Here is a 13,472-nt window from a genome sequence, read left to right as displayed (position 1 = left end):
TTTGTTCTGAAGCATTTTGTGGTAGTTGTGTGCAGAGACAAAGAGAAACCTACTAGTGTTTATCAGGAACTGGTTGGTGACTCCTGGGTGGTCAACATCATGGATGGCACTAGCAAACAGAACAGCCATGACCTCCAGGTCTGTGAACACGGCCTGGGATGAAGAAGAGAAAACACATTCATTCAAAACCATACACTGATATTATATTGTGACCATGAACTACAGTAACAACAGCTTCCTGAGCTCACCTCCAAAGCAGGGGTTGACAGGAGGACGTGGATGGACTGCACCACATCAGCTGCATGAATGTTGTTGTGATAAGCTACGTCTGCATGGTAGTGGTCCTCCAAGGTCATCAATAAGGTGATAAAGGTGTCATTTGGGATCTTAAAGGTTTTCAGAAGGTCTCGCTCCTGGAAGGGAGAGGAGAGAATCAGAGTCACATCTTCTACAAATCAGTTTTTCTCTTCTGTGGTGTTGATTCAAATGGCTGGGGACGTTGCCTAAAGTTTGCCTGCAACCAACATATTCTTCCTTAATCCAGCTTGGTGGGTCACAGCGTAAAATACACTGTAGAAGCAGACAAACTTTAAAGTGGCAGTAACTTCTTCACTGCATTTATACCTATATGTGCCTATATCATGTGAAGAGACTGAATTTATAACTTTTTAACTTTTTCAGCAGACTTTGCGCTGAGGGGTCCTCCTACCTGGAAGATGGAGTACATGACCACCGTCAGAGGGCGGTTTCCGGAAAATTCTGCTATCTTGAATATATCCAGACCCCAACGATCAATGTCCTCGACCTCCTGGAGAAGGAAAACAGGACATCTATAAGACACATTGTGTTTCTGTGTGTGTGTGTGTGTGTGTGTTATGTGAGAGTGAGTGCCCACCTTGGACAGCAGGCTCTCGTGTGGAGTGCTGACTCCAAAGCGGGGGATGCAGGCGGGTGCTAAGCTGGGACCCTGTGTGACCTTTTTCACACCAATGATCTGTGACATTGGCCTCTTCTTCTTCTCCTTCTCCTTAGAAGTTGGAGACAGGATCTCCACGTCATGTTGTTTCTCTGCAACGTGTACAAACACACATAGCATACTGTTGAATACATATGTCTGTCTTCAAGGAATTTCAAATACTCAGACTTAACATGACTGCCTCACCAAACCAGCTGCAGTGGACAAAGATCTCGTCAGTGAAGACCATATCTTTGCCTGAGCTCTGACTATAACTCTCTTTGAAGGGGACCTGTCTTGACCCATAAGTGGGTGTCTTCTGCTGTAGTAATTGTTATTATTCAACGTGTCTAATCCTTCCATTACCAGTACAATTAGTGCTTCGACCAACTATGGCTGCTACCTCTATTACTGTAGCTATACTACTACTACAACTCTGCTACTATCAACTACTTATATGTTTATCAATACTGCTGATACGACTACTATTATTATACTGTCAGCATCTAATCAATCATGCACAATTACTTCTGCTGGTGCAAGTATCCCTAAAAAATATCACTACTGATACTGCACCTGCTGTCACTATAACCGATACTAGCATGGTACAGCTTGTAAAAATGTGTGCCTTACTGTACATGTGTCACACAAAGTGTGTGATGACATGAAACATGTCTTCTACAAATCACTGACACAATAAGTAGGCCAGTATGAAGAAAATCACAAGCAAAGAAACAGACACCAACTGATCACAGCTGATCTGAAACTGGTCTATTTGAACATCCTTTCAGCTGCGGTAAGACGGTCAAGCTTAAAGGAGATCTGTTCAAAAGTGAAGATGGCGTCACATACATATCTTCCCCTGAATATACACATGTAGATAAATGAGTCACAACAATGTGCCTTCTTTGGGTAAGTCAGAGTCTGTATTAATGAACTTGTGAATGACGAGACTTTGCATCGCATCAATCAATAAATTATAGATTTACGGTGACATGAAGTATGTAAAATGTAATTACAACTTAGAAATAGAATTATAAATAGATTTAAATTCAAGCAATATGTTTTTTGTGTATACAGTATATACTGTATATGGACCACGGTTCGAAGGTCACCAACAGTTAGGAATGTGTGCAGCTATAATGAAGTACACCTGCTGTACATATATTATCGGAGCACCAGTAGTAGAACAGCTAAGGATGATGGGTAAAACCTGTCGGCTTCTCAGGAGCTCAGCATTGTCTTGAGCTTGATGACAAAGCGCTTCTTGTGTATTTCCAAATGTGGGTTTGAAAAGGCTTCGTCACGTCTACAGGTTGGAGATTTATTTTCTTACCCACAGCGGAGCTCGTAATCCTTTAAGCAAAAGCGTGGAAATGATCAAAGCAAGGTTTCCACCAACAGTATCAACATAATCTCTGTATGACTTGTTGACACAAAGGTGCTGTCCCAGCATACACGATAATGTTGAAAATGACTCATCCGTATTCGTACAAACCAAGGAAATGATCCCATTGTGACATCACAGACAGCCTGCTTTACCTCACGTCCACATATCATCCTTAGTATTTCACATCCACGTTTTTTTTAATTAGCAAGGCAGCAATGATATCCAGATCTGAGCCCAGATACAAGCACACGCCATCACAAGGATGCAGAGAGACCTGAGTGGCAGCGTCACACAAGGCGCTGTCTGGCCTCTCTCACCTCTCTCACAGTGCCTCCTCTTCCTCACACTCAAAACCACGGGGTTCATTTCCAAACGCAGTCGGGCTTGACGCCGAGGCACTCATGTCAAAACGGCAACCGAACGACAGCTCCATCCTCATTCGGCCGGACCTCCATCCTGCCGGCAGGGCTGCAGAAGACTGAGCCTCCTATTGATGCAGCACGCCGTCTAATAATATTGCACCCTGTTGCTACGACAACGCCACACAATGTGTCCGGGAATGCTGTCTGTCGCCGCGCTTCCTTCTCTTTTCGGGAAGGAAAAATACTCACCTTCTCTATTCCTCCCTATTAAAAAACATCTCATCCTTCCTCTCCTTTAGAAACATGCTCTCTTCATATTTTTTAGTTTTAAAAACCATCCTCCTCTCTTTAGCCCTGAAAATGCTGAAATTCTCATCTCCCTGTTTCTTTATAAATCCTCCTGTTTCACTTCCTTTCCATCAAAAGCAATCTCTTCCCTTTCTCTTTTTCAAAAAATCTCTCATTTCTTTAATATCCACGTCTCTTTTTTCATTGCTTCCTTTCAATTTCCTCCTCCATGTAATCCTTATTTAAATCCTTCTCTCCTCATTGTGTCTTCACTTGAAAATGTCTTCTCTCCTTTTACATTTAAAAGCCCTTCTTTCCTTTTCTGCGCCTCTCTTCCCTTCCCCTTTTAAAACATATTTCTTCTTTGCAGAAATGAAACACGAGTAAACTATTCCAAATCCTTTAAAGATCTCATTTTCTCCCACCACCATTGACAGCAGTCAATAAAACCAGGCGACGTTGAAATGGGAACAAGAACTTGGTGTGAATATTACAGAGGATGATTGGTTGAATATCTGGAGGACACAACAGTCTTCAACATCCTCGCGTATTTGGAGAGAACATTGTTGGAAGAATGTAATCAGATTCTTTATTACTCCCCAAATTACAAATAAATGTCTGTCTATTGTCCAGCCATGTTGGAGGAAATGTGGGGCAGTAAATGTAAACCACTCCCATGTATTTTGGCTATGTCCGGAAATTGTACAGTTTTGGGGAAATATCCATATGGTTATAATCCAAATTCTGGGCTATGATATACCAAAGTCACTACTTAGGTAATCTGACAACAGACACTGTGTTAAGAGAAGACAGGTATTTACTGAAGATCTTGCTAGCAGCTTGCAAGAAGGCTATTACGAAGAGATGGCACAAGGCAGAACCACTATCACAAGATGGATGGCTGAAAATTGTGACTGAAATGTATGATATGGAACTATTAACTCATAGAATAAGAGCTCAAGTGGAGCGATGTCGTGAGAAGTGGGAGAAATGGACGATGTTTACATGTCAACGATAACACAACCTGAATACTTCACAGGAGTTATCATGTTTTTGAAGAGACAGAGCAATCCAGATCCCTTTTTTTATTTAATTTTTTTATTTATGTTTTTGTGTATGTGTTGTCTGTCTGTCTGTCTGGCGAAAAGCCGAAAAAATAAAGTGTGAAAAAAAAAAAAAAAAACAGGCGACGCAATCATGCAAATGCCCTTCTCCTTTGTAGCAGAGCTGGGCAGCACCACAGACATGTTTGGGATAGTACCAAATGTCATTTATTATATTTTAAGATATTTTGAGGTACCAATGAGAGTTGACTAAATGTGGGCATCACAGTATGAGGCAATACAATTCAACAGCACCACAAACTACAGCCTCCAAAATGACCAGTTGAATCAACATCACTCTAAAAATCACAACTTTTGTCAATGTAGACTTCTGTGCAGTCGGTGTGCTTTTATTCATTTACATCTGGCAATAAAACTCACCTAGGAAGGTGTGGGCGATGAACTCTGACACCTGATTCCCTGAGCGGCTTGTCTCTGATAGCTGCGTCAGCTCACGGTTCAGCATCCTCTTAAACTGTGTAGACACAACAAAGAATGTTGAGTCCAGGTAAGACTGCAGATAAACGTGTTAAATACTCACAAAGACAAGGTGTATGTGTAGCTTGTTTAAACATCACTATAGGAAGTAAACTAAATTGTGATACAGTTATAAAACTAAACATATGAGGTATTGTGATTTAACAAACTTACACCATAATTAATATAAGTACGGACATTGAAACCATGGAGGTTGAAACCATGGGGAAAAATGTTTTGCTGTACACTGTTAAAAATGCATATAAATGTTTTTAGGCTCCATGTAAATTAACTTAAATTAAAACATAATTAGTAAGTAATGTATTTACAGTACATTAATGTTATTTGGTTGGCTGATTAAATGTATGCTCCATCATCTTTGCTGTGGTTAGAAAGTTAAACACCAACATGTAGGGGAACTCCAGCATTGCAGCACAAGTAGACTGATGCTAACAGAACTGTGCAATTTTAGCACATTTATTTCTATGTCTATATAGCCTACAGGGCACATTTACCCTTTTATTAATAAAAGAAGACAAGCTGTAATAGCTCTAATTCCTCTATTAGAAATCTGCACTGTGGTTGTAAAAATCATTGGTGAAAGTTTTTTAAACACAAAAGTGTTCAGTGTTCCCCCTGAGTTTTATCGCAGCGGTAGCTTCCACACTGATTATGTAACAGCTTTGGCACGTGGTGACTGAGGGAGGGAGGATCTAGGTGAGAGAGTGCTGCAGTGGCCACTATGTGACACACATATGGGCACAAACAAAAACATACATACTGACATGGATCATAATCCTGAAGCTTTAACCAAAATGTGCCTGTTTATCATCTTGTTTACTTCTCCTGTAGCTTCTCAACACACCTGTTCCCTCTATCATGCTTTTCCTCAGGTTTTCTGCACACCATTTCTCACATGCACACACAATCTCTAATGCTATATATACAAATAACATGCAGCATATTCCTGCTGCTGTAAACCAAACACCACTCTGAATTATTTTACATTACAAATTCATGTCAGCTACTCCCTCTAACATAGATGTTTTCTGCCTTTTTTCCCATACACGCTCACACACCTACATGCATAGACACACACACACACACACACACACACACACACACACACACACACACACACACACAATCTCAACATTCAGTCCGTTTGCAGATCGGGTCCTGAGTCAGATCTGACGGGCACGCTTACTCAGCATTCCGCCCCCCTGCAAAGCCTGCACTGCCGATAGATCCCAATGTAAACAAGGCAAGCCAGCAGCGCTCCCGTCACTCACCTGTCTGAGTCTCCAGCACAGACAAACGCAGAGAGCCGATGCAGGCATGTCAACCCACGTATGTTGATGTTAGAGGTCCCTAAAAATCCAAAAACGACCAGCAAACAAGTTTGCTTGCTTAGTGACGAGCTGCTCACTAAATTCTGGTCCACGCTCAGCAGGAAGGGTTTTGGACAAGAAGAGAAGACTGTTTGGAAATAAAAGTTCCCACAGTCACATGTCCTGTCCTAGAGGTGCAGGGGGTGTCGGAAAAGAAGGGTGGGGTGGGATAAGGTGGGGGAGGTTGGGGATGTGGTCTAGCATCGGGGAGAAAGGGTGTGGACAGCAGTTGCACATCCAACTACTGTCAGTTAGAAACATGAAGCGGGAGAGGCTGTGAGGAACCCCCCTCCCCCGCCCTGCATGCTGCTCTCCATTCTCTGTCCAATCAGATCCATCTGGCTTCAGGGGCTGGGTGAAGGGGGGGATCTGATTGGCTGACTGGGAGATGGAGGAGGACTGAATGTAGCAGCCAGACGGTAGAGAGAAGCGTGACGGTGGGAAGCGAGGAGATGATGAACTCTTTAGATGGAGGAAGAAGCCATTCATGAACCCGAGTCTTTCTGGTTGTGTTGTGACCTGCTTTTGATTCATATCTGAACGCTAAAATTAAAATCAGTCATTGCTGTCATGACAAAGGGAACCTCAGAATTGAATTGTAATAAATTGGAAACTCTTTTTTTATATAAAAAGCTTTGCTTACATACACCTCTTAACTGACCCATTCTGAAATAGCCTCGATGAAGATGAGGCAAATGTCCTCTGACCTTATTAGATGCCATCTCGCCGACTGAGTGTCTCGTCTGCAGCGTCTCCAATTGGTCCAGACACCAGTCCAGCTCTTCTAGTGTCTCCACCGCCAGTTTCTGATAGGGCTCCTCTGAAAGGTCAGAGGTCACACATACAAATGTTACAGGTCAGTTGTGGGACTGCTGTGAAAACATCCACATGTTGAATTTTGTCAAGATATCCAGGGCTGTGGTGTAGCTCTCATGAATAACCTGAGAAATGACTGAGAAAACTGATTAGCTTGTTGCTTTTCACCTGTAATGGTTCAAAAACGAAGCCACACCATGTTTGAATTTTCATTTATTTAAATAAACAGCATGAAACCCATTAAAATCACACTATGTCTTTTATGTTAAGTAATATAGCAAAGTATCTTCCTAAAAAATAATGTTTTTACATGATAAATCTACAGTGTCTCGACACACAGGATATTAACACTGACCTGTAAGACATGGCTTACACATGGATGGCTGGTTGCTGCTTGTCGGACGCCTGGAACAAGTAAACAGTTGCAGTGTTAGCAGAATAAGAACATAACAAGCAGTCGGACATTCAGTCAGCTTTTCTTGTTCTTACTTGTTTGTGACACGATCTTGCAGATGTGTCAGAACAGCAAAGTTAGTCCTCACTGTTCGAAGACTGGCAAGAACCTAAGAAGGAAAAAAGAGGAGTGAGTTTTGGAGCTGTATGAATGTGTACGGATGGACACACCCGAGACATGTCCCCCTTAATATCAGGAGTAGAGTACAAACAGTAGTACAGTTTGTAATGGCCTAACATCCATCCATCTAGTGTATCATCGATTAACAGCTGGACTAATGAATCAATCAGATGAATACAATGTCATCAGAAGAACTGCATATTGCAGCAGCATGTTCTACAATGAGGTAATTCCTAGTCAAGACCCAACTAAAGCTTCACTGGCAAGAAGTACACAAATAAATTACATTCGGGTGCTGTGTTCTACAGTAAAACTGTCCCTCATGCTAAACCCAACTTCCGGTCCCCTGCTGTACAGGTTGTCTCTGGGCCAGTTGGTTTGGATTGTGTATTTTTGTTTGACTTGTCAAATTTGAATAAGGGACATTTCTGGTCATACAAAACCGGCATTACAAAAGGCTACTAACCTGTGCAAATGGAGTCACTATCATGTCTTCTCCATACCTGTGAAAACCACAGACAAACACAAACACATATAGAGTGAAAACGCAGTGTGTGAACCCATGTGATACAAAAAAAAACAAAATACAAACACACAAACAATGACAACAAATACATCTGTTTGTTGTCATCATCTTAATGTGAGGAATGTAAAGGAAGAGTGAAGAGTACAGTGGGTTACGACCCTAGGTTGGTCTCAGGTATCACACTGGACATAAGGAGGGGAGATTATTTTAGTTAAACAAATATTTCTTAGAGGCAAAGATGCAGCTTACAGTTAACCCTCAGAGCCAAAGAACCACTACTTTAAATAAGTTAAAATAAGATAATATAAGGGAAGGGAACATTTATCAATACTGCATACACATTGAGGATTCATTTAACCAGTCCCAATAAACCTGAATTAAGTGACGTTTTTAGGATAAAATCCAATGACAGAAATGACAAATCATAGCTCATTGTTTTGGTTGTCTGGACCTTTGGTTCTCATCAAGCTTGCCATGTGAAACGAGCAGTTGTTTCCAGCAAACAAGCTCAGACAAGATGAGTGTCTGCTGCCTGTCCAACAAGAAATGGAAAGAAAGAGACAACTTAATCCAAGTGATTGGTAGAATTCTACTGTGGCATTTATAATATTTGTGTCAAGAGTTGGTGGAGCTAAAAGGCATTGGAAGACTAGACACTTGTCTCCAGTGGGATGCCAACGACGCCTTTCACTGGATGTGTAAGTAGAAAAATAATTGCTAATAAGTTAGCATTGACAACTTAATAACCCAATGTATGGCCTTAATTTCTATGAGGCTCAAAGTCACTTAAAGCAGATTGGTTTCTGTTCTTACATAAGTTTTGCCTCCAAGATATGCATTTGTACAAAACAGATAGATCTGTATTGTGCATTGGGTGCTGCGAAAGCAAACTTTTGGAAAGCTAGAAATTTTCTGGAAGCTTTAAGATGTCAACACGTTCCTCACAACCATTCAGACTTCAGGGTAAATCCATGCTGCCAGTGTCAGAGTGAATCTGTCCAGCAAACATTTTGACATTGAATAACTATAGATATGACAGCCTGTGCGTATTGTTTTTCATAGTTTTGTGAAATTAAATATCAAAAAGATGTATTATCAAATCACCAAATGTTTTTGCTTGTGATACCAGATCACCATCTGTCAAATGCTTGCTGGGACTGTTAAAAATACTTTGCGGGAGTGATCACTTTGGAGTTGAGCATCCACGATATGTTCTTCAGGTCGTAGTAAGGGAAAGGTCACGTGTAAGGGGGGTGGAGGCGTAAGTGGTAGTAGGTTTGGCTCATGACAACATGGCAAAGCCCAAACAGGTGGACAGACAAATCACAGCAGTCTTCACACTACGTCTCACCGAGGGAGACAATTGATTTCCCAATGCTTGAATCCCTCCTCCCTTCAAAACATTGGTCGAGGCCCCATTTACACTCTGGCTTCAAATAGACTGCTAGCTGCACAGAGAGATCTTTAGCTGTATAAACAGGCAGAAACTGAATGAAAAACTTCTGAGCTAAGATTATGGTTTTGGCTTTAGTTGTACGTACCAACTAAACACGACTGCTGTTTACGCTGACAAACATGAGCTCTGCTGCCAAAAGCCTCTTCAAAGCCAGACGCCACAAATGCACTTTTTAGGGTGTAAATAGGACATGAATAAATATTAACAATCAATTACAGTGTTTCCCTAACAATTCATAACAGAAGTGATTCAATCCATGTGTCCTGATGCTACATATTGTGTATTGTACATATAAATTGAGGGCATGAAATGGAAAATGAGTTTCTTTCCCAAAGGAAAGAGTCACAATTTAGAGCTTCATTTTTAAAGTTTGTCATTCAATTATTTATTAAATTATCTATTATTAACCTCAAATTTTCACTGTGGAGGAACATTGCTACTGAGTGACTTGGGAAACACAGAGATTAAGTAATGTGTTGGTATCCAGGGCCAGTACCTCTGGACCCAGATACAAAATATGAAAAATAATATCTTTAAACATCAATCTTTTGCGCTGTGAAGCAAATAGATTTTCCTCCAAATCAGCAAACCCACACTGTAAAATGCAACATGAAGTAGAGGATAAAGGTTGGTTGGTTGGTTGGTTTATTTGGTGTTAAAATGATACAGATATTATATTTTAAATACTCACAGGTCGCTGGCAGTAGACGAGTTGCGGGACATGGTTTTGGGTGAAAGGTCGAAGTCTGAGTCGGAGCGGTAGAGAAAGGACTCGCGCCGTTGACTGTGGGGAAAGTTGGCCTGAAGTACCAGCCCAGAACCCGGGCTAGCCTGAGAGTCCAGTGGACTGCGTCCCACCGAGAGGCCATTCTCCACATCAAAACTACAGAGAGACAGAAGAAACACATAAATACTACTGTTACCGTTTCTGTAGTTTCCACCTGCCAGACTGCTATTCTATTTCACTTCAATATACCTTTAATTTCATGACTGATACTATTATTACTACTACTACTAGTACTACTACTACTGCTACTGTTACTAGTACTACCACTATTACTGCTGATGCTTCTAAACTACATTTGCATACCTCAATATCATAAGAGAAGTACATAACAAAAGCAGCTGTATCAAATTGATAAAGAAATAAAGAAACAAAACAAAACAACACAAAAGAGTAAAAGATTAAAAACATGCAATGCAACATAGATGAGGGTTATCTCTCAGCATTGCATCCAAACCATGGATACCCAAATATAAAACAGCTCCCGTAGCTGCTGACGACAACACATGATGAGGATAAGACGAGGCCGAGATAAGCTACGTATGATAAAAGAGACCGGAGCTGGAAGTACATGCATGTCCAAATATCAAATGTTTTTCAAATACGGCAGCGTGTTTCTTACAACAAAGTATCCCAAACATTCACAATTATTATTGAAATTATAAAATAACACAAGAACAGGATGTGTGTAAATATTCATGTGGCAATATGAAAAATCATCATAATAACAAGCACAAAACACCTTGGTTTGAAAAGGATAAGAAGGTTGGATTCAAATTGTCTGCCCTGACTGTGAGTCTTTATAAACAGGTGACCTTGTGATTATTCGCTTTTCGCAATCAGACACACACCCACACACATCTTTCCCTCTGCTATCTCTGTATGACGTCAACGCTGACTTCATGCGTGGTGCGTCACCCCATCGCATCCACCACATTGAAAGGCACCCCTATCACTGAACAAAGTGCTTAACGTCTACAGGTATCATTTTCAAAATTGTATTTTATTGGTATGATCAAAATTAAATTGTACCTAAATTTTACCTAACTTTTACCTAAAATTGTTTCAGCCTCACCGTGGTCTACATTTGCTCAGTGGTGCTGTGCCTGGCTCAAGGACACACAGACTCGAAGTCTGAAACTCTTTTTTTTAAAGAGTGCAATGAGCGACCACTTAGTTACAACTATTCACTTCTTCTCTGACCTGAGTTCTACAACAAACAATACGTTTTCAACAATGTTAGATTATATAAAAAGAATGTATAGTGATTGGATTTTAAAGCACCATTATGTGGATACTTGAGGGGTAATTTTAAGGTATTTTTATATATTTTGTGTGAGTTAAATCAATTGGTATCTGTTATAATCCCCTCCTCCTTCCTTGGTGATAACAATAGAAAACAGAGCACCAAGAGAGCACTGGAAGGTTGGTTCCCTTTCTATTTTTAGCTCAGCCTGCCTCCAGCGCTCCAGCAATAGCAGTGCCTGATAAATGAAAGATGGCTATTATGCAATCGATGCTGAATGAAAGACATAATTCACAGAAGCAGAGAGACACAGAGGAGGACGAGGTGGGGGTGATCAAGAAGGCTGTATCCAGCACAGTGATGTGGCTCAGCATCTCACACCTGATTGGTGGGACATGGCAGAGAGGAGGGGGAGGGCTGCAGCAGGGCTTACCTCAATAATAACACCCCCACCACTCCACTACACCTCACCCAACCCTATTTACACCCTCACCATCCCCCTGGCCTCAGTGTAGTCGGCCGTGACGAGGCCCCATCAGAGCAGACCAGTGACGTCAGAAGCTATAAATAGATCTGCCTGCCAGGAAAGAGGGGAATGGGAGACTTGTGACGGAGCTTACGTAGATACCCCCCCCCCCCCCCCCCAGGCAGGGTGCAGATGATTTCTCCCCTCCTCATGAATACATACATGAAGGATTTTCTTTTTCATTTTGATTGGTTGAGTGCTTCTAGATGACTCCAAGTAGAAATACAAGACCATATACTATCTCTCTGTTCTTATACTCCATATTGTCTTTTAAACTTTTACTCAGCTGCATCTCTGAGTGAGCAGGTAGGATGCTGAAGCATCACTGCTCAAGGACACTTTGACAGTGTACATGGCTGCTACTAAGATTGAGCAAGGTCAGACGGTCTCATGGTCTTTAATGCAGTAAAAGTCAGTTTACATTTTTGTTGATCTGTCATGTCCGTAGTTTTTACAGCGTCAAGAGTATATAGGGGTGGAAAGGACTATCATCATATCAGAGGTGGATGACACTGACTGGAGGATTAATCCCATTTATTGGATGTGACCTGCTCTTTAAAGCCTCGGTTATACTCCCAAACAGACGCATGCACGAACAACTGCGTACACCACTAACGTGTAGTAGTTCAGATTATACGTCTGCTTGGAGGACGTGTTCCACACATGCACAGTAAATCACTACGCTATCACTTGCAGCGTATGCAACATTGAATGTATATGAAGATGACTGCAACAACAGATTTCTTAACACAAACTATGATGAAGTAATGCCCCCGATGACAGTGAGAAAAGCAGTTGGAATAGTTACATATTGCATTAGAGTGTTTCAGTAGACTTACTGTGATTTTTTATGTTTTTGGTGCTTCACAGATTCACAATCATCATTGAGCTCAGCAGCAGCTGCAGTTCTTCTGAGCTCACTGCTGGTCAATGGCATTCATTCTCATTCAAAAGTAGCAGAAGCCAACAGACCTCTGAAAGGGAGACAGCTCCCACTACCGAGGAAAATATGGTACCGCAAGGTCCCATAAACAAGGCTCTGCTCAAACCTTGGGTATTCTGCTCCATCTTAATTGTGTTTATGTGAGCTCTTCTTTTTATTATTCCTGACGGTATTTTGTTGGTCATTTTCCTGCAGGACAATAGGGCTAAAAACCAGCTGGGGCAATAAATATGTAAAATCAGTTGGAACGTGCATTCCATTATTTTTCTGTAAAGTAAAGCAATTGTACTCGGCACATTTATTTCTTCCCATCACAAATAATATTGAGATCAAACCAACAATGGATGACAATGATATGGGTCCTTGAGAGCATAACAAGTTCCTGCTGCAGGAAGGAAAAATAATGTAAGCTGTAGAACAAATAAAGGATATCAAGCCAACAGCTAGAAAGGACAAAGGTTGGGCAAAACATTTCTTTACAGTTTAAAATGTAAAGCTGTTACAGAGAGTATAAAATACACTTACAGCGGAGCCCTTATACTAGTACCACCTCTACAATGCGTACTACTTGTTATACCACCACTTCTGCAAATAGCTAAGACAGGCATTCCTCCTTGAAACAGACCGACAGGCAG

General features: G+C 41.2%; 1 protein-coding gene across 5 annotated transcripts in view; it reads right to left on the bottom strand.

Moving 5' to 3' along the window:
- Positions 1-13,472, bottom strand: part of LOC116390207 (cAMP-specific 3',5'-cyclic phosphodiesterase 4D) — an 86,805-nt gene that overhangs the window by 7,369 nt on the left and 65,964 nt on the right. For all 5 annotated transcript variants that reach the window (XM_031859616.1, XM_031859617.1, XM_031859615.1 and 2 more), the window contains 10 exons: positions 10,030-10,221; positions 7,823-7,859; positions 7,272-7,345; positions 7,138-7,187; positions 6,674-6,786; positions 4,480-4,573; positions 896-1,068; positions 710-808; positions 249-413; positions 54-153 (listed from right to left, as the gene is read on the bottom strand). In XM_031859616.1, coding sequence (XP_031715476.1) covers positions 54-153; positions 249-413; positions 710-808; positions 896-1,068; positions 4,480-4,573; positions 6,674-6,786; positions 7,138-7,187; positions 7,272-7,345; positions 7,823-7,859; positions 10,030-10,221 — 1,097 coding nt within the window. The remainder of the gene's footprint in view (positions 1-53; positions 154-248; positions 414-709; positions 809-895; positions 1,069-4,479; positions 4,574-6,673; positions 6,787-7,137; positions 7,188-7,271; positions 7,346-7,822; positions 7,860-10,029; positions 10,222-13,472) is intronic.

Source organism: Anarrhichthys ocellatus, unplaced genomic scaffold (assembly GCF_004355925.1).
Source record: "Anarrhichthys ocellatus isolate YVR2014 unplaced genomic scaffold, GSC_Weel_1.0 scaffold22, whole genome shotgun sequence".
Taxonomy (NCBI): domain Eukaryota; kingdom Metazoa; phylum Chordata; class Actinopteri; order Perciformes; family Anarhichadidae; genus Anarrhichthys; species Anarrhichthys ocellatus.
The sequence above is the reverse complement of the archived record's forward strand: the minus strand, read 5'-3'. Positions and strand labels throughout refer to the sequence as shown.